Genomic DNA, 27,825 nt, shown 5'->3' on the forward strand with positions numbered 1-27,825 from the left:
TTGGTGACTTTAGTTAGGAGGGGGAGGGAAGAGAAAGGCCAAATCCATCATTCCCCAAAGGAAATCAGAGGACACAATGAATTCAATTCAATTCATAAGACTTTATTTCAATATCTTGTATTAAGGTATGCAATTTTGACAATAGACGTGGGTAAATGTACAAGGGAACAAAATATTGAGGAGTGCCAACAAGAAGCTCTGCAGAGCTTGTTTTCGTTGACACCCCTTTACAAATAAAATATAGAAAGAAATCTTGAGTATACAGAGAAAACAGAACAAAGATGGCATAGAAAGGAAATACAAAATCAATGATAGTTTGATATAAGATACTCTTTAAGACGTTTTTTGAAGCTGTTCAAAGTTTTACAACCAGTAATAGTAGTAGGGAGGGAATTCCAAAGTTCAACGCCGACATAACGAATACCAAGTTGTGAAGACCTAAGTCTAAAGTAAGGAACAGTCAATTGATTTGGCGCACGGTTAGGATAAGGATCGTTACGTAACTGAAAATAGTTGCGAAAAGTCGACGGAGCATTATCATGTAGCCAATTGAAAATAAAAATACCAACATAGTAACGATTTATATCATAGATACTAGGAGCGTTAAGAGAAGGAAAGAGGGGTGCTGTATGCTGGAGGTAATCCGCATTACAAATATAACGAATGGCTCTCTTTTGAAGTAAATAAAGGGGTTGAATTCTAGAGGCATGTTTTGGATACTCGGCAAGACATGAACGGATATATTGCTGGAGGACATACAGTTAACAAACATGTTGACCGTTGGGCTATGAAATGGTTAGTCTTAACTTAGTCTAGGTCAATGTGTTTCTGCAGTGATATAACACAATTTTTTCGAAAATGAATGGCCTGCAGGCCGCCTATTGGGAACTTGGGTCCTAGAGCTAGACCTTTACTATATGCCAATTATATTATTGTTGCTTGCCAAGGCCGTCCTATTCAAAAGTTAGGAAAATGTCATACATTATAGTTATGGGTATTTTCCATTTGGTTTTCAGCATCCTATATGCAGTGCAGTATTTAGGAACAGCCAAGTGGTAGATCCAGCTCCCCAAATGAGTAAAATTATCACATTTGCTCATAGTAAAGGCTAATGAAGGATTCATATGTATGAAAATAGCTTTTGGTGGGGTGGGGGAGGGGGTGAGGGAGGGTTGTTATCCAAGTTGATTTACTGACATGACTGTTATGCTATGGTTTCTTCATCATACTGATGTTAACATTTGGATTTTGGTAATTGTGTACCGTACATGCAGTACACCTTTGTACAAATTACAAGGGAATGTTTGTTTTTTGTCAACAAATTGGGTCACATACAGTGACCAATGACAAAATAACAAATAGATAGTCTAAACAGTTGAACTGGCAAATTGACTAAGCATGAATCACCAATGGGCACATGAAAGACAAGACAGGGGATTTAAATCACTCATTCACTCAATCACTCAATCACTCAGGCATTGTGGGGCTAAGCATTATGTGGGATAGAACTGATGTGATGTGGAAGGTTATATTTGATGAGATCACGTGTGAAAATTGTTTGAGGAGGGTCAGTATGAGGAGGAGTAAGCTTTGCAGGGTTTAGGTGTCACTGTGGGGAGGGTACAATCCTATTTTGTAAATGTGTGTGGATAAGGGTCAGTGTAAGGAGTGACCATGTTTCAAAAAGACTTAAAAAGATGTGTGGTATTATCAGGGGGCATGTGAATGTTTTGTATAGCAGATAAAGTTTAATAAATAGGCTGTGTGTGGTCTGCCAGTGTATTCTAAGACAACTAAAAGTGGTTCTGGTCAGACGTGGGCCAAGAATAATACACTTATGACATAACAACTGTAGAATGATTCTAATTGATTAACCATAGCTTTGCTGTAGTGTTCAATTTCCATGTCAGGTGGGAATGTGTAATTCTATTTGTCAAGCACACTGAAACGGAAGAAATTGTGTTGTTTCAATGGAAGTAAATGCGTTATGAAAATGTGTTGTGTCTCTCGTATTGACTCGGTGTATGGGGAAGAATAGGATTCGGTTTTTGCTACGGTCTACCGGCTATCTTTATTCTCTGACTTTACCGATTAATTATTATAACTACCTTAAACCTTCTTCATCATCACCACCACCACCACCACCATCAACGTCATCGTCGTCGTCATCGTCGTCGTCGTCATCGTCGTCGTCGTCGTCGTCGTCGTCATCATCATCATCATCAGCAGCAGCAGCAGCAGCAGCAGCAGCATCATCATCACCATTATCATCGTCAATCAGTGTTTATAAAGCGCTGATATATTGCATTTGAAGCGAGGCTTCAATAAGGAGATTATCATGTTGACAGCGGAGAGGACGAATTGGCTTGTAAGGGGAGATGATATCACAGAAATATTGAGGAAAGAACTTTGTAGTTGATTCTTTGTTGAATTGGAAGCCAGAGAATGTGATATAGAGCTGAGAAGATAAGTTCAGATTTTCTCATATTAAGAATTACTCTAGCTGCACTATTTTAGACAACCTCTAGCTTGTTTATTAAACGTTTGGGAAGGCCAGCTAAGACAGCATTTCAAAAATCTAGATGAGATGTGTCAGAGGCATGAACCAGTAGTTTCAGCAGTCCTGGTATCAAGTGATTTCCTTATGGCATTGTAGTTGCGCAAGTGATGTTATGCTATCCTGCAGATTGATGACATGTGCTTCTCCATGTTTACGGTGGAGTCAATGAATGATACCCAGGTCACGTATTGATGATAAGGTCTCAACAACGTCACTCCCCACTTGGATTTTAGAGCTCTTGACCCTTTCCTTGAAGTGTGGAGGAGTTCCAACAAGTATATTAGTCTTGTCATCATACAGTTTGAGGTGGCTAACTTTCATCCATAAACGTAATACACAACTCAATGCGGCGGTGAATGACATCACGTTCTACACTGTTGGTATCTTAGTCAAGAACATTAAAAAATTACAGCTCTACTAAGTGCACAATGATAAGATGAGTGCTCGATTAAATAAAGCAAGTAACCATGCATAATTTGTAAAAAAAAAGAAAAGAAAAAAAAAGAAGCAAAACAATGCCAATTCTGCAGTTTCTACTTGATTACATAGGAGACAAAATCGAAACCAAAGGAGTTACTCCGTTGCAAATGTTGACGGATTGTCAATACTATCCATAGGTATTTCATATTGACTGCTTGACACGAGCTGTGAAGATGTCAAGTTTTTCGTCGTAGTCTGAGTGGTAACCTTCGTTCGCATAAAATCCTTTTTCTTAAATATTCCCCTAAATGCAGGATTGGCCACACACAATAAGATGAACATTAAGATGCCCTGAATTGAAATGAAAAAACAGTAGAGATAATCAAATATCAGAGTGGTGGTATCGACGGCGGCAAAAAATCCGAAAATCCAAGACAGACCGAGTATAAACCAGAAAAGAATTGCGTGGCGGACTCGCTTGATGATCTCATTACGTTTGGCGTTTTCAGCTGTTTTACTGACCATGAGAGGGCGGCAGAGTATTTTACAAATCAACCAGATGAAGATGATGAAATTAAACACAAACATGGCACCGACTTCCGTCAGAAAACCAAAGTAGAGAGCATAACCAGGATGGATGAAGCAGCTTTGGTAAGGGAAAAAAAAAGCCAAAAGAAAAAATAGGATTAATTTTGTTAATTTCAATATTAACACGACAATGTGAATATGTATCGCAACGGAAAGGTTTCACCTACCTATGGCATAAACTCTTCCAGGTTTTTCGTAATTTTGAATCAGGAAAATACATTCTTTTCACAAGTTCTTTCTACTTTGACAAAATTACTAACGCCACCTATACCGGCCCCAACACCCTCCTCCACCGTCAATACCACCAGCACTGATCCGAAACCCTTCCTGAAGTGGGATGACTGAGGTTTTTGCTAATTAAAAAGTTCCAAAAATAATTCGATTCACATTCTGCTCTTGAATCAAATCTAAGATAAAGAACTGGTAGCAACGAGCACCCACGGTATATATCATCACCATAGCCATGTAGCTTACATTTAATCCTAAGGCTCGTAATTAAAAGAAGAGAGGGACTGAAAAAGTCAAAATATCTGAGACTTACTAGCTGGCAGATTGGAAATCAGTGCTATTGTCGAGGAACACCACAAGAAGAGCACACACAGCCGGTAATCCTGATGGTAAAAAAAACAGTCAGAAATACGATGATATTCAAAATTATATTTCATCATTGTTTAATCGCTAAGCAAGTTTCCTTTGGTGACAAACATAAAATGGACTACTAGTCGAAGTTTGACCAATTGTCAATTTTTTTTTAGAGGGGGGGGGGGGGAAGTACTCTATGGACCATTCCTAATGACCTATTCAAAGTAATCGTCCATTTGATACCGTGATTGGCATTCTGTTGGAATCCGTGAATGATTCCATCCTATTACAAAATTATAATGTTCACCCAAAACCTCACTTACCATAGGCTAGTAGACAAGCTATTGGTATAAAGTGTCGAACTGTGCTTCTTGCAGCTTTTAGGAATAAATAGTACATGTTCATAGCTTCTGCGGACATCCAAGCCAAAGTAGCAAGGGAAAAGAAATGGATGAACACTGATGCTACCGTACAGCGGATCTCCTTCCCTACAGCTAGAGGGCTCAGTAAGAAGGCGATGTAAAAGCCCAGTAGAGATAGACAAAGGTTGATGTGGATATGAGTTGGCTGCTTCGACCTAAAAGATCTAAAATTAAATTAGTATAAAATTACATAAAATTTTAAAGAAATCTGTTAGCAAAGACCTTCAGTGATTTCCTGCTACTACGGTACTTCTTATGTAACGACACTCAAATGAACCCACCTCCACATCCTATTACAGGGCTTCGCACAATGTTAATAGCTTTGAAGCTATTCGAATCCCAATCGAAGAGACTCGTGAGATGATTATATAGTTACAGTCGCGATGTAAAGTGACTGGGGCTATGGGCGAGTCAAGTTGTTTAGTGTCGTGCCCCAGACTCTATCTTGGTTGACAGTATTACGATGTATGAAGTATATACGATTTCGAATCTCAATAGAGAAAGACAATACTCTTTGTAAAGGACGAACATATTAACATGTTACATTTATTACATTCAAAAACACATTCAGACAATCATCTTTTCTGATATTAATGGCATTCATAACATATTACTACAACAATTAAACTAACGATATTGGTCGACGCCAAGATTGTTACATGTCGAAAGAAATAGCGCTAAATTTGGGATGTGATGTTTAACAACGTTATTAATGATAGACTTTATATAGGCTCAGTAACTTACTTTAAGGAGACAAAGATTACCAGACATCCTATCAGAGCTAATCCCGAGATTATCGATCCGATCAAAGTGATATAGTATAGAGCAACTTGAGCCTCCACGCGTCCCTTACGAACTCTCTGTTGAATAAGAGAAAATATGAACGGATTTAATGATTTCAACGTTAGCCCGGGTTGCATCATGTTAAGTCATATTGCTGTACAGTTTACATTACTTACTTCACATGTGATTGCATGTGTGGTTTTCCAAGAAATGCTGAAAATGACAACCTATGCATGTTCCACTTGAGAACCATTATGTGTTCCTTTTGAACATCGACTAAGCAGGCATAGGCTTTAGGCATATATCACACATCTCTGACGTCACTGGTGCGGATGACTTTTCACGTTTAATGCCATGAAGTTTGATGATTTCAACACTATTTCCAATTTTAGGTACAGTCGGTTGTTCATTTCGCTTGATTACCTTATATAAAATAAATATATAAAAGGTAGTTTTAAGACAGTTGTATGAACCATTTGTTGTAAAAGCTAGAGCCTTACACCTTAATTATTTTTTACTTTTCACTTTGAGTGATCATTGTCTTGCATTAGGAACAACGATTAGACGATTTGCTCCTTCCTATATTATATCACCATGGGCGTATAGATATACATATGTTTGCGGGTGTCGCATCTGCTTCCAATAGAAAAAAAAGTTGGAAAATATAGGATAATAAATGCTTACAATAAGTACGGCAAAACTGCCCAGCCGATCACATGAACACATAGTAAGGCCACGATTATCGTGTGGCATCCTCTCACACCCGTCTTTTGTCCAAAACCCTTCCCCCGTGTTTTCATTATAACTCCAGACAACACAGTCGAGTGCTTCGACAGTTTCGTTTACAGTTATTGTCTGCAGTAAAAATGGAATAACAGGCTGATAACAAGGGAAGCTCAATGTAAATCTTATCGGATGACTCGTAACATAATCTAATAACATGTCACTGATTGTTATCTTATGAACTTCAGAATACCTTTTAAATAACAACCTAGTTCTGAAAATAAGAAAGGGGAAAACAAAGCAAGATAAACATGATTTTCGTCAGTGTGCATCAATGACATCACCAACTATATTTGATCCAAGTGTATACTGACCGATGTTAAGACAACTCAACTATCATTATCTTCCAGCGCGAACACGGAAATTATCTGTAATTTGTTTTGTTGTTAGCTTTTTGCAACGCCTCCTATATATATATATATATATATATATATATATATATATATATATATATATATATATATATATATATATATATATATATATACTTATGTGTATAGTTTGCTGCCGTTTGATATTTGCGAAACAATAACGTCAAACCTGACAAAACTTTCACAGTCATGTAGCTACATAAGCATAAGTAGTGCTAATTATTATATAAGTTTTGGAATGAGCATTACGGACTGTATTTCTACCACTAATTTATAGCGACAGTGTAGTTTGAAGTGTCTTACAGATAATTTTATTAATATGAATATGACTTGGAAACTCTTTTCACACGAAATCATTTTTACCAGATTTGATACGAATGTCGTGATCACAGGTGAACCCGGAGGGAGTTTTACGATGCTGGTATTCTCAGTTCGTATAATGGCGGAGATAATTTGACTTGCAGCCCTTTCAGTAACTGTGGAATTATCTTCCTCTTTAATATACTCTTCTACCTCTGTCGGCATCGATGGTCTGAACAGAACATCATTACCATAGATTATGAAAGTTACCGGAACAGCTGTCAACTCGACACCAGCTGGGATTGGAGAAATTTATATACAATTTTATATACTTAAAATGAGCTACGTTAAGTTAGTTAACATCATATGTGACTTCTTTTCAATTTTCATTCATATTAATGTACTAAAGCCAAATAATCGTTATGCAAAACTGGTTATGTAACTGCTGTAAAGTATCAATGCTATATAAAAGGTCGAGACTGTCTTACCTTCTCCAAGCAATTCTAAAACCGTTGTTGGTACCGATATGGATGAAGCCGTTCTGTTGAGAGGTATCGCGTCTCCATCAGAGAATAGTCGAGTATTGCCTTCTTGAAGAGCGCCGTCGTATAACGGTATCTCATTTTTCGGAAATACATTTGCATAAGCTAAGCTACTACCGACACTCCCCGCATCTATTTTAACCGCGGTTACCCCAACGTTGTCAAGAACTGTGGAGAAATTTCCATCACTTGTATGAAAATTTGTGATTTGTCCCTCTAACGCAGCAACAGCCCTTCCTCCTTCAATCATGCCATCCTCTAGAATATCTAGATCTAGATTCATGAGATTGTTGATAGTTCTTACTGCTGGGTCCGTAACCTATCACGGAGAAAAAGAAAAATTTAATAAACACGAAATTACTTAATTATATTTTAGATGTGTAGTCATCTATAATGTCTCTCCCCATTCATCCTTTACCCGACACCCGTTCCCTTCCCACCCCATCACCAGTATCCATGCCACCGTTCCAAACTCATGCCATATATGGCTCTGTATATTTCTGAAGACATGACAGCGAGTTGCATTTGATTCTATTTTTCCCACATTTAGCATGCGCACTAAATTCCACGATACAGTTTGTTGATCTGCTTACGTTAATAGAGGCCTCTCCTGCTCTCACGACTGACTCCAGAGACGAGATGACCAACTCTATCCTCTGTGGATTTTCTTCCAAAAAGTCTTCATTATCCGATAATTCTGCTATCGCTTCCGAGGCCATCACAACCTCTTCGGTGGTTGTGTTTTCTCCGGATATTGTCTGGATAGTATTCAAGCATAAACGTAAATGGGGAGGAAAATGGCGGGGGTGGGGAGAAATATCCGGGCAATAATGCAATCAGTAATGATAATGTTTAACAATAGTATTTCTCCTCAAATTATAACGTTGCTTACTAAAATTAAAGACACCTGCGAAAGGTAAGTTGTCCGCAAAGAGGACAATCAACTCCCGTCCCCTCTCACCTCTCATTAGTCCTAATCTACAATCTACCCCACCCCTTGAGAGACAGCTCAATCAAAATCTTTTCGTCATCATGAAACGTTTTCTTTTTCTCGAGAAACTGAAAAAGAAATAGCAACATAAAAACAGTTTAAGACAGAAGTTAAAACTTACATTAATAATATCCATGAGTCGAGTTTCAAGCTCCGTCGCTAAAATAGTGGCTGTTGAAAAAAGTTAATATCAAGACATAACTAGTTCTGAAAACTTTATATATAAATATATATCAATTTATATATATAAAATATATAAATGTATAAATATATATATATATATATATCTATATATATATATATATATATATATATATAGATATATATATATATATACAATATATATATATATATATATGTATATATATATATATATATATATATATATATATATATATATATATATATATATATATACCAGAACTCAAACAGACTGCAAGTAATGTTTGCTTTATAAGCAATTGATCAGTCTATGGTCTGAGTTGCCTTCCCTATATATTTTGGGACCATGAAATAGTTACACACATATCACTGTCAGAAATATCACTGTCACACTGTCAAACATGTCATTCTCTACTATGTTAAACTGAGACTTTTTCATCAGATCTTCATCAGTCTGACTTTTTTTCGTTTAATTTTAAAATTTGATAAACTTGATATGAAGGGGCCTACTTGGAATGTTCGATGACATCGTGGGTTTACCAATTGATTCACAAAATGAAAAAAATAAAATATTATTTCGAATTTTAAGAGGTATTTTCTGTTTAACTATGGGTGTGGTCTGCCTCGGTAGCCTGTTTTGCGAAATCTGGAATTTTTACGATTTTACTATGTCGAGAACTTGGCTTAAATACGTCAGCAAAAATAAGAAATGACATTTCGAACAATATGGAGGTCATTGATATCGTAAAAAACCCCAGAAAAACAGACTCAACGAATCAATAATAAACTTAGTAAACGAAAACTATCACGCCGGGAACTTGAAGGTTTGAATGTGTACCTCAATGCAGTCTTAGCCCTGTATATCCACAGATATAGCGGCAAAAGGTGAAGAAGACATACATGTCCATCAACTGGCCATATGTTGTATGGACCCTATCAATATAAAGCCGAAGCAATATCCAACGGTGCTCGATTTTGACAGGTGTAATGACCTCCAAAAGGCTTAATTAATGCGTCATGATCCGGGCAACAAATACGAAGGGGAAATGAACGAAAATTTAGTAGAACCCGACTGGCATACAGTACGGTATATGAGTTTATGCTATCCGCACAAAGAGAGAAGGATGAATTGCATGATAATGGTAACTTGTAACAAGAAGCCTGGTAATAAGGAAGTACATATGAACGTTTCTACTTTGTGGTGCAGCACAATTAGCCATTGTCGTTATATGCATGCAGTGCTGTAACTTCTTTTGGGCTTCGGTGCTATGCCATGCGTGAACATATCTTAATCCTTTATCAGTCTGTACTAAATTTGAAGACACAAAAGAAAGAACAAACAATTTTGAAAGTGTGCAATTATTTGACTACTAGGCTATCAGTCAACTCTTTGTATAAGCTGTACCAGCTACTTCAAAACAACCTGTGGGAGTTCAAATACAACACATATACGTGTTACAGCACACTATAAGAGACCATTTTGATTACGCTTCGAAGAACCTGCTTTGGGATCATAAATCAGGCCTGTGTCCGTTTGTAACTGTTAACTATATGAACTACACCGTCCATTGTCCTGTGTATAGTGATGCAATTTGTAAACTTGTCTTGATACATATTCGGTATATGTTACACTGATGTTCTCGCATTGTGTAGATTTCATAACACACGGAAATTACATAAGTAAACTGTAGCCTTTACCGAAAGTGTATCGAAAGTCACCAGTTATAAGCGGCGATTGGTTATGTATCGATAACACACTTAGTTCCTTCCATTTCCTACCTACATATATGTAATAGGCTAACCCGACCCAATATGAAGCCCGGATGTGATGGTTCCAATTTGGCCCGTATCCAGGAGTGGAACTCGGAAATTTGGAGTCGGGTTTGCGTCTTAAACCGATCTACTGGCATTTCAGCACATAAATATAGATATAACTGAGATAACATGTCAAACATTTCATTAAATATGTATGTACACTAACATTTCCCATCTACTGTCGGTGTCCCAATGTCCAATGTGGCCCATCTTAACACGACAAAAATTAATAAGGTGTATATATGAGAGAAATGTTGTATATTCTTACCCACAACAACACTGAAGGTACAGACATCTGTTGCAGTACCACTGTCTCTGCAGAAGCATGAAACAGGAGTAGTTGTTCCTGCTTGGAAGTTGTACTCAGTTGGTGGGTTGCAAGTGACATCTAGATCACCATCTTCAGCATCATTACAATTTGGGGTTGCTGTAAAACTGTTGACAGTGCCAACTGGACAACCAAACAGTGTAGGTTCCATGTTTAAAACAGGTGCTAGACGTAGACCAAGAAAACCATTGTTTATCAAAATTATGAAAAGTGTAATCATTTGGAATTTATTAATCAAAAGTCATCTCTCCTTGGGAACGACACTTTTATATATAGACCAAACACTACACTGTGATAAATAACTCTTCGACTGTGGCAAGCTGTTTAAACCCTGGATAAGTCTTTGTTCTTTTTCTGTTTTTGGTAGAAATTGTGAAGTGTACTACTTAGTAGTTGTTACCTTATAGGATTTTTTTCTATTAGGAAGAAGTGAAGTTATATAGCAATGGGACCTCTGCTGGGGTATGAAGTTGATATAAGGAACCATTCTTCAACTGAAATGTGGATATTTACAGAAAAGTTTTTTTTTCTTGAGTACAGAAAATAGTGACATTTAATTTGTGGAAATTTTTACTCTTCGAAATGGGTAGTAAGATAGATATGCTCAAAATGAAGTGTGACATTATATATCAATGTCTTCAGTTTGCCATTTATATTACAATGGTGAATCCTCTGTTGGGATTACAAGTTCATGTACCCGATCATAAATGTGAAATTAGGCTACAGTAGTACATACAGTTTTGATATAAAGATAGGCTTAATGCATGGCAATGGTTCCCCAGTTTTAAGCTTCAAGTTTCTTCATAGTATTCATTGTAAAGGATTATAAGTGTAATGTACCACACTATGGCTCCACATAGCATTCATTAGGGGATCGGGCACATTGTGTTACCACATTACTTAGTAACTGTCGTTTCGCAGAATTCCCCTGGTTTCAACTATAAGTTCTCTACTACTGCCGTTCATTCATTGGAATGTCAAGTAGGCCTGTTATACTTCTTAGAGTTTTTTTCCATAAAATGTGACTTAACATGGTTTAGTTCTGCCTTCATTTTGACAAAAGAGGTTTGATGCCATAGCAACATTTCCTCCATCTGGTGAACACATTTTCTGTGATATGATACCTGTGCAATATATGTGCTAACATTTTTAGGCAATCATTTCCTCTTCCTATCACTCCTCTTCCCAAAATCAACATCATTTCTGATCAGTTCCATCCCAGTAAATCTTTTATCAGTTCACATAATGTACCATTTCAGCCTCTCATGGAAAATCCATTGAAGAAGCCCCAAAATACCTCATTGAAGGACATCTGGCTAGTGCAAGAGATAAAAAAAGCTCAAAAAAGAATTACAGAAAAGATTTGCTACCAATGCTGATGAGTAACAGAGGAGTTACAAAAGCAATAATGGGGGTGATTAACCTCCATGATGCAAACTCTTAAAGTCACCATGGCCATTGGAATAAATTGGTCAATGTCAATGTTGTTCTACACCAAACATGAGACAACATTCACTACCATTGAACATCATGTCCAATAACACAAACTCTTACACATTTGACTACATAGCTAAACAAAATATTGTCAATACAGGTTACAAGTTTATCTTCTTTGAGCTACAGTAGCGATTTTGTATTGTTGACGTTAATAGTAAATTGGTATGTGCAACTTAAGCCAATGCTCAACTTCCATTTCATCATATGCCTTGCAGATGGATTTTAGAAATTTCTTCACATTTGAACACTAGGTTCGTTACAACAAGTTCAATTATGATTAATGACAAATCATTTCAATTCCCAGTGGTAGTCCTTATAATGCTCAAGAAAGAGACGCTACAATACTAAATGTTACAAAAGCAGCACCCTCCTAGAACTAATGGACAATCTTAACTAAGCTTACTTAAGTCTCTTCAAATATAAGGTTAGATGTGCAAGCCTTTCAAGTATGCACATTCTCACATGGTATACCAATACAGCCTGAGCAGAGGCACTTGCTTTCATATATATTGCTCATAGATTGATTTGGCAAAACATGCTAACATTTCAGCACAGAAATATAGATAAAACTGAGATAACAAGTCAAACCTTTCATTAAGTCGATAAGTACACTAACATTTCACATCTACTGTAAGTGTCCCCCATGCCCACTGTGGCCCATCGTCCTATTATCATTCCATTCATATCCATCTTAACAAATAAAAAAAAAAGCAAATTATAATTCAAGGAGATGTATAAATATGAGAAATGTTGTATATTCTTACCCAAAACATTGAAGAAACAGTCCCTGGTTGCACGAGCATTATCAGTACATGAGCATGTAACAAAAGTAGTGACTCCTAATTGGAAATTATTCCCAGCTGGGGGGTTGCAAGTGACCGTACGAGCACCATCTTCGGCATCATTACAACTTGGGGTTGTTGTAAAACTGTTGACAGTGCCAACTGGACAACCAGAAAGAACAGGTGCAATGTTTACAGGTGCTAGATGTAGACAATGAAAACAACAATTAATCAAAACATTATGATAAGAGATATATTTTCATTTTGAAGTGTTTGATGAACGTCTTGTTGAGGAGTTCTAGAAGTCATGATCCAAACATTTTTTTCACTTCCATGAATCATGTAAAGCAGCAGTCTACATTCTGTACGACAAGCAAGCCTCGATGGCATTCGGTATTACAAAGAATTAAACTCACTTGTGATCAGATTGTCATCATCAATTATGGTAACTATCGATGCTCCACTGGCTGCAGATACTCTTGATGATGATTCTGGTTCTAGATGAATAAACAACATTTCATTTTCTTCTGCTACAGTATCTGAAATAATGTCAATCTGAAGTGTAGTACATTCCTCAGTCGGCTGAAGAGTTGTCAAGCTAGTAACCTCACTGTAGTCTAAAGCGACTTCAGCATTAAGTCCAAGAATAGCAACAGCTGCACAAAAAACAAAAACAATGGAAGATAAGCAAGTGTGACAAATGGCGGCAAATGCTGCACTATAGTCACTGCGGGTCTATAGTCTACACTATAGTCTACACTTGACATAAGACAGATTGGCAACATGACGCTTACGTTAATACGTCAATATTATTAGTTGCCTATAAAATGATAATTACTGCCATGGACGTATTTTGTAAACACGTGCTCAAGAAGGGAATCATTGGCACACCTGATATTTTGTGTTTAGATGTACCACATTGATTACAAGAAGCCGATTGTGTTTGGTACAGGTCAAAGGTCATTTTGGGTCACCAGGGTTAAAATTGTGAAAACCTTGTAAACACGATATCTCAAGAAGAACAGCATGAGCAGACTTCATATTTGGTGTGCAGAAGTACCACATCAAGTAAAAGAAGCCTTTTGTTTTTGTGGAGGTCAAAGGTCATTTTGGGTCACCAGAGGATCACCGGGACAAACTGGGATTCATTGATACATTTGAGTTGACTACGGGACGAAATATCTGAATTATGCAACTAACAATTGCAAACAAATCCTAACAACTGCAATGGGAGAAAAAAGGGGAAGAAATTTAAGCTAACAAAGACGGTCTAAATATATGAGATGAATAATGAGCAACGAGCAAAGAAGATGAGATGAAAATAGCTCGCTATAATTTCTTTGATACTATCAAGTAACAGCAATGAACAATAGGACACAAAACTACAAACAATAACAAGAAAAATGGTGAGAAAACTAGCATAAGCAGTTCGCAGAGCTGCTAAAACGTACCCCAAAGATATAGCCCTTACTAAGATTTGTTTAAATTTGCAATGTTATTGTGAAGATTTCATGATTTTCTCACAAATTTTAGGCAGGTTTGGTGGAAAATCCTGAACAATGCTCCTTTTAGTTATTTTAATTTCACAATGAGCTGGACTACACAAATCATCAAGGGTTGTTCCTAACTTAACTGAGTTCCAATCTATGACCTTTAACCTCTCATGTGTGCATCCTCTTCAAATACGTATTGCTATCAAAACCTCTAACACCTATAATACCTTACAGGAAATATAATACCAAAGAAAGGTTCATATTTTGAGTGCTCAGAGTTTGTTCCTTCATTATACTGATAGCAGAAAATATGCATTTAGAAGTCATGAGTATATATGAAGTACACTACAGAAGATGCAATTAATTTATAGTGTGATTGTCGGGTCTCATGTTAAATATGTACTGTGTAAAAAGCATCGAATTAGTTTGATTTTCATTTGATAAACCAGGAAAACTACGAGCAAAGGATGTGAACAGAAATTCAGCTTCAAATATATATATATATATATGTACTCAACTGATACATAGAAATTGGCTTGGAAATTTTTATTTATTAATAAAATAGCTAGGAAGCAATGTAACAAGAATCAGGAAACAGCGCATGGCTTAATTTGATGACACTAGTTCAAATCCTTCGACACATTAATTTCTTCAACAGTGTAAAACAAATCTCATACATGCAGATGATGAGAAAGTGCTTGGTGTTTGACACACTGTCAGCATGGCTTTGGTGTTACCATTTACATCACCCTCTGTGACTTCATACATATTACTTGAAAAGAAAAGCGTTGGACCTGTTGAAGTAAGAAAGAATTATATTGTGAAGAGTGAAACTAGGTTTACAGTTCATATTACCACAGATGTCATACTTGTAACGTTTGGATTACGAAGCCTTCAACAATCATTCTTTCTTCAATTTACTGCATTATCTAGCTTTCCATTATTTTCTAAGAAAGAGATAAGAGTATCAAATACACTGAAAGATCGTTATTCTACAACAAGTTCCATATAGTCATTCAGGTATGTAATTATTTAATTATAAAGATGAAATATACAGTAATGGTCCCTTTTCAATCATTGCCACTTGTATGTGTTAAGTCATAACCGTTCTTATTAATAAGGTGGAAATTTGTTGAAATTTTAATGTTGTCAAGTTAACATGACTCCCTTTGTAAGTATTCCATGTTTCAAACATGAAACAAGTTCCAGAACAAAATTGAGAGGATAATATGCAACCGTGAAGTCCAACATTGATTGAACCTTGTAATCTAGAACTAAGCAATGTTAAACACTACATGCCTTGAGCTTAAGCCTTTCATATATAACGCACTGTTAAAGTTAAGCTATCATTATTTTACTACTGCAGATTAACATTAACGCTAATGGGGATAGTAATATATACATCGGTTCATAATAGCATCAAAATACAGTTTTTAGTTGTGGCAAAGAAGGTTATAAGGAGATACAACCAGTGTCAGTGCTAATTGGTGATATGTGTTTGTTATTAAGGAACGCTACATACGTGTATCTCTAATAAATAAGATGTAATGAAAACATATATACTTTGGATGCCCATTTTATGGTACAATGAGGTACAATCAAATCTCCATAAGGACAATAAACCAATTGAATACTATTAAGAGCTCTACATGGCGCGAGGAGGAAAAAGATCACATAAGTCTGCCCAAACATTTATAATAAAACATCTAATACATGTGCTTGTTTTAAGACATAATTCATAAAGCTATGCAATAATACGTATCCTCACTAAATAACAAGATCTACAAATAAATAACACAAGGAGAGAGAGGACATTATTAACCTATTATTTTCATTCAACATTAGAGAGATGGTAGGACGTTCCACAAGATGACATAGCAAAAAAATGACTTGATGACCAAAAGAGACTCTGCATACAAAACATACAATTGTGTAATGACGAGCACAAAGTAAATTACAATTGCAATACAGATCCAGGCTATTCATGTAATCACTGTAGTAGTGACACATGTTGGTTTCCCATTTCTGTGAAATTGTACAAGTCCTATTATCTGCAAGACATTCCTTAGGCTTAAAGTTCAAAATTTCCAGTGTATCACAATAGAAGTAATTATTCCATCACTTTAAATGGTACTGCGAAAATCACTGGATATGACCACGTGGAACTAGGCTTTTGGGGTGTAATTCTGCAGGTTTTGTGTGCAAGTATCAAAATATGCAAGAAAATCTATACAAAAACCTGTACAAGTCATTGTCAACAAGATAAATGTATACACATTTAGTCTTCAAATTGCATACCTGGTATGTTTATAACACTGACGTTAGCAGTTTCATCTACTGCAAATGGGGGATTTGTGATGGCTGATGCTTCAATTGTAACAGATAATTCAGAACCAATTTGATTAGATGATATTGTTACTGGAATCAAGTGCGTTTGACACAAATCGGATACAGTAGGTGCAGTCACAGTATAGTTTATTTCAGGCTGATTCAAGATGTCTGGAAAGGTTGCAACAACTGAAAATAAAAGACATATGAGAAGGGCCAAAAACTTTTAAAGACTACGCATTTCACTTCAAAACAACACTTCTGTTTTAACAGGAAGTTCTGATATTTTTATAAGTCAATTCTTATCTTTGCATTAGCTGTGGCTGAAAAGCATGTTTGATACATCCTCAAATCTGATTTGTATGTTTTATACTTACATTCTCTTTAACATACAGGTAGTAATATTTATCTTTATATAGTATGGCCTCTTTGCACTGGAGAATAAACATTGGATTAGCTCCAGATCAGATGCCTTACTTGAATCAAAGTCCCAGTGTGAGAGCTCTTGCACTCAGGATTCTGCCCCGTGATATTGGTTGCCCCATTAGAGATCGGAAAACTAAGTCTGAACACGTGGGGGATCAGTGTGACCCGAGATCACTAAAGGCAAACTACTACACATAAAATTCTATTGATATTAGTATTAAATCGTTTTAAATAAATATGCTACTGATATCATTAAAGGATGATTTTAGGCAGAAATATTCCTCTTAGTATATTATAGTCCATGAAACAAGAAGATATTGGAGGTTTACTAAATATTCTGTGCTACCGCACTGTTGTCGCAGCCGCAGAGTAAAAATATTGCCGATTCCATACAAAGAGAAAACACAGCATGCGTACAACATGTTCCTGCAACTCTGCTTCAAGTTTAATACTGCAGATTGTTTAAACTATTTTCAAACACCAATCAATTCAAGATCAGGGGATCCAATGAGATTACAGCCTATATACATTCAACCCTTGTTTTGAATACATGGTATAGCTGGGCAGTATGCAAACAAGTAGGTCAAAATGTGAAGTGTGTGTTTACATAGACAAATTTGGTATCTATGGATAGGTTATTGTCCACAGTTTTATATAGCTTTCAGAGATAAAACATCTATGTTACTGTATCGGGATGTTTAAAAAAACTATGGAACAACCAATTTGTTCATTTAAATTATACAGAAATGTGCATATTTTGGATATCACATAGTTTTAAAGTTTTCCAATGAAACATAAAAACAAAACGGCACTGTTACACACATTCAATTTTAATTATTCTGTGGCATTAACTTTATGACTCGTAATAGGCCTATGATAATTAAATGTAATTTGTTCATTCCAAATTTGACCCTCCATTACTTGTCCCTCCGTTACAAAAATCACATCATTTTTATTACTTCTACAACTAGGGAAGAGGTTATTTCATTTTTTTTAAATAAAAGAGTAATATGACATGAAGGATTGAAAATGTGAAATAATTATTTTAATCTTGTTCTTTATTCATAATTTAAAACTTGTCCCTCAGTTACCGGTAACACAGGGACAAATACACTTTATTGTGGTGAAAAGCCTTTGAAAGTTGACTTCTTATTTGAAGAAAGATGCTGAAGGAAAGGCTGCTGTTTGTCCATAAAACATCAATGAGACCAGGAGGAAGGAACGAGAGAAAAGAGAGTACTGTAAGATTAAATCAGAAAGCCAGTGTTGAGGTTCTGTCAATTCCACAAAGAACTGAAAAAATCACCTAATAAGCAGTCTTACTCGTGCAATGAAAAGGGTAAACTCAGCACTGAAAAGCTCTCCCAGAAAACTTATGACAGTTGTTTCAACTCTTGCCGCTTCATTTCTGAAAATATTGAGCAGGACACGCGCCAATGGAAAAACTAAAACAGAGTCAGCAAATATAACTCCACAAAAGGTATCTGGACGAGCAAAGTGCTTCTATGTCAGGCCAACAATTACTTGAAATGGCATCGGGAAGGAAAGGTTCTGTGACCGTCATTTGTGATGGAACAAAAGTTAAAGGGCAAAGACGCTAGCTACCTGCAAATGACGATTTAAGAAGCTTATCATCAGTACCATGATGGATTTTTACAATAAAAATTAGCCTGACAACATTCAAGTCATCGAAACCAGTTACTGTTCTTTTCAGTCTGATATGCCTCAAAAAGTCTGTGTTTGCATCTTCCATTGGAACATCAATCCGATCCAACCAGCTTTATGTCTCATCTGGAGTATTCCATCAAAATATAAGGAAATGATGGAAACGTTAGTAGGAGTAAAGTATGCGTGTGAAAGCTGCCAGGGAAATATCAGAGCAAATAGCCTCTGCATTGAAATTCGGGGGTGAAACAACAGCAGAAAGTCAATTGGATTCCGTGCATACGTACTACTGAAGGAACAATTGCAAAGTGGAACAAATGGTAACAGTAATAATGCCATGCAGTGATCGCTGATAAACTGGAATACTTCAACAAGCATTGTTCCATCAAGTATAAACAAGCAACTTTCTTTCCGAAATAGTACTCGCCCAACAAAATCATGCTGAAATCAAGTTAGATTTGTCAAAATGCATCTATTGTTGAATCAGAGAAAGCACATTCTGCCTATAACAGCCACATGCAGGTCGATTCTGTTACAATATTTATGTTTACAATATCAGTTTCAATGGTTACAGCTGAGAAATAGATTTCGTCATAGCTATGTACCACACATAACTGTTGGTGTTTCTCTGCTACTCTGTAAAATGTTCCTCCGTTACTGAAGAAAACAAGTCTGGGATGCAAAAATTGCAACATTAAAACTTGATTATTTAAAGTATTACAGACGCGTACTACCATTTGCCTTATCTTCAGTACTTATATTGTGTGCTAATCTCATTCAAATTCTATTGATTTTTTAAAAGCTTTTGTCGTTTTCAAGATATACACATTTGATAATTTGATAATTCTGGCAAACTCATAAAATATCTTGCGCTTATCAACATTTCTTATTTTAGGCCTTAACCAATTTACCTCTAATTACAAGCCCACATATATCATTTGAATAATGTAATGCTCCTATCTAAAAAAAATAATAACTAGAATTAAGAAAAGAATTGTAAAATTGTCAATCTTTGATGGATTTTGATAAGAGTTGCAGCTATTTTCATGATTTCCAATGTCTATTACAGTGATTAGGACAATTACGTTCATTGGTGTCTGTAGACTTTTAGCTAAATATATCAGCCAAAACTTCAAATGAATTTTATGCTAGTAGTTCATTCTGTGGATATAGTTAAAATACCAAACCATGTCAAATCTGGTTCATTTTTGTGGCCTTCCGTTACCATCATGTTTACATCAAAGTATTCCAGCCATAATTACAACTATCTGAAATATATTTATGACTATGAAACAACCTAACTGTTGCCTAGATAACCAAACAGAAATTCAAATATATAATCACAGATTTTATGCACTGGGAGACAAAATGGCTAGAGTCAGAGGTCCCCCCCCTCCCCGTTAGTGCTTGACTCTGCCCCTCCACATCTTGTTTATTATAGTCACAACTCTGTACGCCAGGTTCCTTGTAATGAACGCCTTCTTATAGTGTCAATTTTGTTAGAATAATTTAAAATGACTTTTGACTTAAACTTCGAGATACCCACCACCGAATGATTAATATGGAAATCCATGAAAGATTGTACATGAAAGAAGAAGCATTTTGTGAATTGTGGGCAGATAGATACAGTAGAATAGATAGATAGTAGGTTGATATGTACTTGTACTATATAGTCAAAAGTAACAAACATAGCTGAGTTTCATCTTTACAGTGAATTTGTGTGAACATTGTTTAATATATTCACAGTTTTAGTTCGTTCTTTAACAACAATGCACATAAAGAGTGTTTGTGATCTGTGACATGCATGAATTAACACTATCTCCTTGTGATATGTTGTGTTATCAATATCTTTGAACATTTTTTTTACAGTACTTACGAATCTCTCCTGACGCTTGTCCAAAACTGTTAAAACAAGTCTGTAAGTATAGCGCTGATAAGTCTTCACTAAAGTCAACTGTTAAAATCCTTACTGTTGGAGTGAAAAATAGGGAATAAAACTTTCACTGATGAAACAAAATGTAACAAAATATTTTCAATGTATTTATACATTTCTCACGAAACCTTCAAATTACCAATAAATCTATATTGGCAGAAGAAAACACATTTAAGAATTACAACGTTTTAAAGTAACTTTTATGAAGGTCCGCTGTACTACAGTGAAAATTCTTCAACTTCCAAGGTGCTATGGAGGGTTAAGTCACACAAACATCAGGGAGAAATCTTTCATTTCTTCAACATTAAGTACGGTAAGCATAGCCCTAAGATGTACTCTACTTTGTTTTCAATTTCACTTAAATGGCATCAGAAATGTAAGCTGTCGGGATTCAAGAAAATATTTCCGAACAATGGCAACATTTCTGTAATGATTTTACCAATATTTGCATGAAATCTGGCAAGGATATCAGAAACTCATCCATCATGTTCAACCTTTGCTTGGTTGGAAGATGGCAAACAGTGTTAAAGTAATGACATGACATCTCCAGATGGTACACTTGAGAGCACTCTTACATTTTGTGTCAGCTCTTTGCAAGAAATTTATTTTAAAGGTATTAGTTGCAATGGGAAATGAGAAATCAGAACACAAAAAGGATAAGATAACTATATAAACAATTTATGCAAGGAATATTTCATCTCCATTGTCATCAAATTGTAATTCACATATACTCACCAGTTTGTCCGCTCACTACATCGCCTGAAATGAGAATAAGAAAGAGGCCCATTTATATTATGTTAGCTAACAGGATATAAATGAATTTCCAGAGCACAGCTGGCCACATAATTGTGTGAATTAAAAATTCTACAAATTTCATTTTCAACAAAGAAATCCTGATTCAGCAAAGTAACGCACTGTTCCTGTTACTAAGCTACCAGGTCCTTTATTGCAAATGGTTTCTTCCATACCTTAATTGACAGTCATTGTATCACATAATTTCGTCTGCAATATATGTCATTGATCATAAGCATGTTCAAACACTCAAATTGCATTCTTTGTACTTTTACTCTATATTAACTATTACTCTCTGTGCAGCCTTAATTGATCTTGATCTGGGTTTTGACCTGATTTTTATTCTTATATATAATGCAAACAGTACCTTGTTATTCGGGAAAGATACAATGAAACTATTGTAGATTAAACTACGGTTGATTCAAAATGCATTGCTTTGATGTGTTGAAGGAGGAAGTTGAAAGTTAGTAGGCATTAAAAGTAACAATGTACAGTACAGTGTACAATAACTCCTACTAAACCCACTAAAGTCATATTGCAATGCCATACTGTACACAGCATGCATGTAGTTATACTGTACCTTCAGGATTCCAAGTTACAATTATTTTTAAGATTACAGTTAGTTTGGTGCAGTATCATAGCAATTCATTGAATCTATACTGTAGTATTTAAATCAGATCAAAACCAGTTAACTGCGTTCACCTTTTCATACATTAATAAATGTCCTTGTCCAGTAGATACTCTTGTTACATTTAAAAAGTTTTACCGCTTAAGAGGACCAAAGTGTCCTTTTTAATATGTTAAAGTTCTCTATTGATAAATTGAAGGATAGGTCCTAAAGTTACCAATTGTTTACATTCCAACAATACAGAACTTAAAACTACTAGAAGAGTGCAATGTCCAGAAACTTTCTACATGGATTATATCTAATCATGCAAAGCACAGACAATGATTTCTACAAGTATGGTAAATCATATCATCAGTTCGCGATGATTTTGATTAATAGATACTTGTAATTACATTATGTGGAAGATTGAGTATATTAACCCGATACATGAGACTGATATGCTAGGTTTTACACTCCACCCCAACCCGCGATCCCCATCCGCCCTTCTTAGATAAACATAACAGTTTACCATTCATAGAAATGCACAAAATCAGGAATAAGCCAAGTGAACTGCCCATTATCGGGCCATTGGGCACCATCATATCTGTTGAATGTAGTCACATTAAGAAAAGGTCTGCATAGGGAATAAAAGAAAAACAAAACTGGTATTAAATGCATGGCTTGTGATACGCCAACAAAACACAAATCTAAAATACTTGAAAGACAATAATAGAATGATGTTTCATATGTAGCACAGGCCTCCTAGTGTATTGTCAATCCCAGATGCAAGCTTCACAAATATGGAGTTATAAATGTTTAAGAAAAATACCTTTGAAATTAAAAATCAATGATGTGAAATATTTGTTAACGTTCACATCAATGCGAATAACAGACCAACCGTATGAAGCCATTGCGTTAATATTTAATAGCTTCTTAATACAACAAACATATGTACCAATGTTTAGAAACACATGTAGTCTACTTAGGAACTTGTGAACTGCATCAATGTCAATGTGTCCTCTGTAGCTAAACTGATAACGTATATCATATCTTGCAGTAATTTTACTTGACTGTTGCTTCCACAGAATGGAGTACTTTTACTGATAATTTGATATGTTATATTTTTCTTTGTTCAACCATTTTGTTCATTATTTATGTTATACACTATTCTCACCAATGTGCCCTGAGATACAAATTGTGATTTATCTTCAAAGATAAATTATGTACATTTGTTTGGACTCCTTAGTTATATTACATAGCTAGTGTACTGTAACATTCTACAATCATATTAGGAACAGCATCTTAGAGTAGATTATCCATTGAAGCAGTTCTCATTGGAAAACTTCCTGTTAAAAAATACTATAGTCTATGCTAATGTCAGCAGTGAGCAGCACAGCCTATTACATATAATCATGTGAGACATTTGGTAAAGAACAAAGCTGAAATGTGATGCAAAAACATAAACGCTGCTGTATACAAACTATTGCATCATTTCTGTAAGTTAAATAGATCATAATGCATCATGTAGATATGAAAGGTAACTAGTGGAATGTAGTAAATTATTACATTTATTACATCAGCAAGACCTACTTTACTGAATCTGATACGTTTACAGGAGGCACAAAATTATTACATTAATTTACACAAAATCACATCACAAAGGAGGTCATCACTTAATGAATCAGCATGGCTATCACTTTGGGTATTCATAAACACTTTATAATAACATGAACTGCTAATAAACTGAGAATAGCTTCAGCCTTGGTGATCAGATTTACACTGGACCGTAAAGATACAGCTACTGTACCCATGATCCTTTTAGTTTTGTTTTTAAGTAACTTAACCAACCCACACTACCATTAGTAAATGTGATTTGTAGTATAAACTCCTAAACCTAGTCACACTACAATGATAAGCTATCAATTTCAAATGTAAGGTTATTGACATGGAATTTCCTGTTAAGCATATTTTACCAATCTTGCATTTGTACCATCTAAAATCACAATTTCCCCTCCTGTATCGAATGGTTGCCAGGTATGTAGATTGTTAAAGTTATCAACGTTTAACTCTGTAGATACCTTTCCATCAGAAAACACAAACATTTGAAGTAATAAACTTGCATTCTAAAAGATAGCTTCATGCAAAAAAGTGTAAATAACATTGTCTATAAAAAACTGAAAGACAAGTTAATTAAGTCTCAAATGTTCTTATGCCACATAACATATAGTTGAAGAAAAAAATAGTGTAACAAAATTAGTAGTAGCATAATATGTAAGTATTGAGACACTGGTAGGTCAAGTAATGATGAAGTAGTTAACTGGTAATACATAGGGCCTACACGTTGGCCGGTGAAACATGTAAAACGTCAAAAACATGTAATCAATATTTATCTACTCTTTCTATTTATTCATAATTAGATATATGCGTGACCTATAGAGAGCATAGCGCCCTGTGGCAGCTGTTTATGAGAGCTTTGCTTACTACGTACATTTTCGTGGCACATACTTCACTTTGGAACTATTATTTGGTACCGAATGTTTTGTATACACCTCAGGAATCTTAGGATATCTTACATTTCTTCGCCAGCTTGTTATTGAATAATTTTGTGACATAAATTTCAAAATTCATACGTCAGCTATGTTATGTGCACTAGGATTGTGTCAGTCCAGTGGAGCGTGTAGGGTGACTCTATCAACCCTTGCTTTCATTGTGTTAACTGTCTTTTCGCCTATTCAATGAGCCGTGCAACGGATTACTTACTTGCTTTTAGAAGCCGGATTCCACAGAACAATAGAATCTCCCCTCTGTTGATGCATAATAAGGAATTCGTGGTATAAACAATTGAAGAACCTTCAACTAAGGGAGGCTTCCGTGCAGGAAGTACGAAGGATCGCCCTAGCAAAGGTCGTCAACAATCTCAGTCAATCCTGAACGGGGAACCCACAACCATGAATCAAAGCTTAATTTTGCTATGCTCAATGACCGATCTGTCAAAAACAATAATGACTTGGATGTACTTGGCATCTGCAAAACATGGCTCACAGAGGATGACAATGCTGCTATCGGCGAGTGTTGGTCTTCTGTTGAAAAGTGAACTCAATGTTAAAGTGAGTCCCTCTCTTGTGCGCTACCAGTCATTTTAATTTATTGAGTGTAATATCATTTTAGACTCAAAGTCAATACAAGTTGCTATTATTTATCATCCACCAGGCTCTTCATCCCCATTCAGCACATCCCTGGAAGAGTGTTCTGCCTTCGTAGAGGCTCTCATGTTTTTACACCAGGCCCGCTCATCACCTCTGGAGTTTCAACATTCACGTGAACACAAGCAATGCCAAAAATCAGTCATTCAACGACCTCCTAAAATTGCATGGACTTACCCAACTCATCAATGAGCCTAACCATGACTACGGACATACACTTGACCTCTTCATATCACAACTGCTAGATGACTGCGTCTTCTCAGATGTCAGAGTTGCAGGGGGAATTTCTGATCATGTCTTCTCTGCTTTTCTCTGCGATTTGCATACCGAGAGGCCAAAGGCTAATCAGAAAACAGTTCATCCCCGTAATTTCAGTTCAGCAGATCCAGTTGCATTCATGAGCGATACTCAGTCGAAGTCTATTATTGAACGCTGCACCAGTGATGACCCTGCAATAAGCCTCAATTCCATTATAGATGAAGTTCTAAACAGTCATGCCAATGCAAAAGTCAGAGTCTTCAAAATTAGACCCAATACAAAGTGGTATAATGAGGACATAGCTCAAGAGAAACACGTTCGTAAACAGTTAGAAAATCAGTTGCGTTCTTCAAAGCTTGTAATTTGAGTTTATATTACTAGGCTCAAAGGTGATGCTGAACAAGATCCCACAATCTCCTCTCACAGTCTGTGATTCTCATTTCAATCCGAATAAGAAATTTCGAATCTCAGCGTGATCATCGATTCGAACATGACACTCAATGATCACATATCTTCGGTTACAAAGTCTATCAGACTCCAGCTCAGAAGGTCTCACACATTCCCAAGTTTTTGGGCAACCGAATACATGGTTCACTCTCTTATCTCAACCAGTCTTGATTTCTTGTAACTCTCCTTTCATGCATATTCCGGACTATCAAATAAGTTGCCTTCAACATCTTCAAAACTGAGCAGCCAGGCTGGTTATACACTGACTAAACCTACATCCCACATCTCGCCTGTCCTCCGTGCACTGGTTACCTGATCGCCAGCGCTTTCTATTCAAGTGTCTCCTGCTTGTTTATCATTCTCTTCATGTAATTCACCCTCATACATTCAATAACTTGTTCATCCGTACCAACCTACACGACAGATTCGCTGCACCAACACAGGGCTCTTGCACATTCCACGAAAACAACACTATTTGGAACACCGATCCTCTTCTGCATCCGGGCCATCCCTCTGGAACTCGCTCCCTCCGACAGGAAAGCTCCCTCACCCACTTCAAGTCTCAAATGAAAACTTGAAGTATATTTTGCCACTTTTCACTTCATGCCGAGTCTGTACAGTATCGTTTAAAATCTTTCTCATTATCTGCGCCATGAGTATCAAGTTGACAGATATGGCGCGTTATTATTATAAACCTGTATGGTGATGTTTAGTAACATTACGTGTTCGCAATGTTCGCATATGTGTGATACAAATGTAGTTGCACTAATAGAAAAACGGTAGTTGTTGTGTTTGTAAGTCGAATCGTAACTACCATTCCAATCACGCCCGAACTGAAACGGCCAAAATTGCACAGTGAATCTTTTTTTTTTTTTTTTGAGAAACTTTTATGGATTCTTCACTGATTTAGGGGAATTATTCGATAGACTTCATCGCATTAGTGAAATTAATCCTCTCGTGTCAAGCAGCTTGATTCCCCGACCTTTACAAATATAATTATTTCTTTACGCCTGGAGGAATCTAGACAATCCATTGATGAAAACATGTGGTGGAATTGATGTATAGTCACCCACTGAGCAATATCAGGCTAACCCGGCGTAAGGTAGACCAACAGTAGCACATAGGCTTGATTGATTCTTTAAGGGCTCCAAGAAAAGTAAGTCCTTATGAAACCCTCCCAACTTTAGCCCAAGACAGATACAAAAGTTAACAAACAACAGAAATAAGCAAACAGCACCGCGCACTGTACAACTCCATTTGCCCCCCCCCCCCTAAAAAACTATACAGATAATAATTATATGCAAAACACATTTTGTTATTTTATTATGTTGATAGTTACATACCTCCGCTGTACCAGAAATATCTCCAGGCTGTGAGGAGGCTGTTCAGTCATAAAATTATGACACACATGTCGTATGCACCAGGCACGACATTTCTATGTATCTAAAACACGAAGTGCCTCAGTTAAGGTTTGCATGAAACTAGTCCATACGTGTAATTTTATTGACCAACTCAAGCTTATCGAATTATAATTACTCACCAAAGAAGAGTAATCACATTGATATCCAAGTTTTCGCTTTAAATTCTATTACATCAAGAGTAAATTTGTTGTAAAATTAACCGAGTTTGGACAGCTTCCTCAGTACAAGAAAGATAAATGTATGATATGGTTTGATGAAACTTTGACAGTGTCCTTCTACTTTGAAGGACGGTACCAGAACGAAGTTTCAGTTCAGTAATATTACTT

The 27,825-nt window shown here is 36.1% G+C and overlaps 1 protein-coding gene across 1 annotated transcript; it reads right to left on the bottom strand.

Annotated features, from left to right (window-relative positions):
* Positions 1–81: 81 nt before the first annotated feature.
* LOC139982434 (adhesion G-protein coupled receptor G4-like) lies at positions 82–27,825 on the bottom strand. The gene is made up of 18 exons (XM_071995300.1): positions 27,619–27,825; positions 22,700–22,804; positions 21,507–21,530; positions 20,715–20,807; positions 16,718–16,936; positions 15,097–15,213; positions 13,343–13,582; positions 12,909–13,127; positions 10,588–10,812; positions 8,464–8,513; positions 7,945–8,109; positions 7,298–7,670; positions 6,873–7,105; positions 6,040–6,210; positions 5,317–5,432; positions 4,474–4,736; positions 4,110–4,179; positions 82–3,626 (listed from the first exon to the last, which is right to left on the bottom strand). Exons 2-18 carry the CDS (start codon positions 22,770–22,772, stop codon positions 3,134–3,136), a joined length of 3,144 nt encoding a protein of 1,047 aa, XP_071851401.1. The 5' UTR covers positions 22,773–22,804; positions 27,619–27,825; the 3' UTR covers positions 82–3,133.

The sequence above is a fragment of the Apostichopus japonicus genome, chromosome 2, assembly GCF_037975245.1.
Source record: "Apostichopus japonicus isolate 1M-3 chromosome 2, ASM3797524v1, whole genome shotgun sequence".
In the NCBI taxonomy this organism is placed as follows: Eukaryota; Metazoa; Echinodermata; class Holothuroidea; order Aspidochirotida; family Stichopodidae; genus Apostichopus; species Apostichopus japonicus.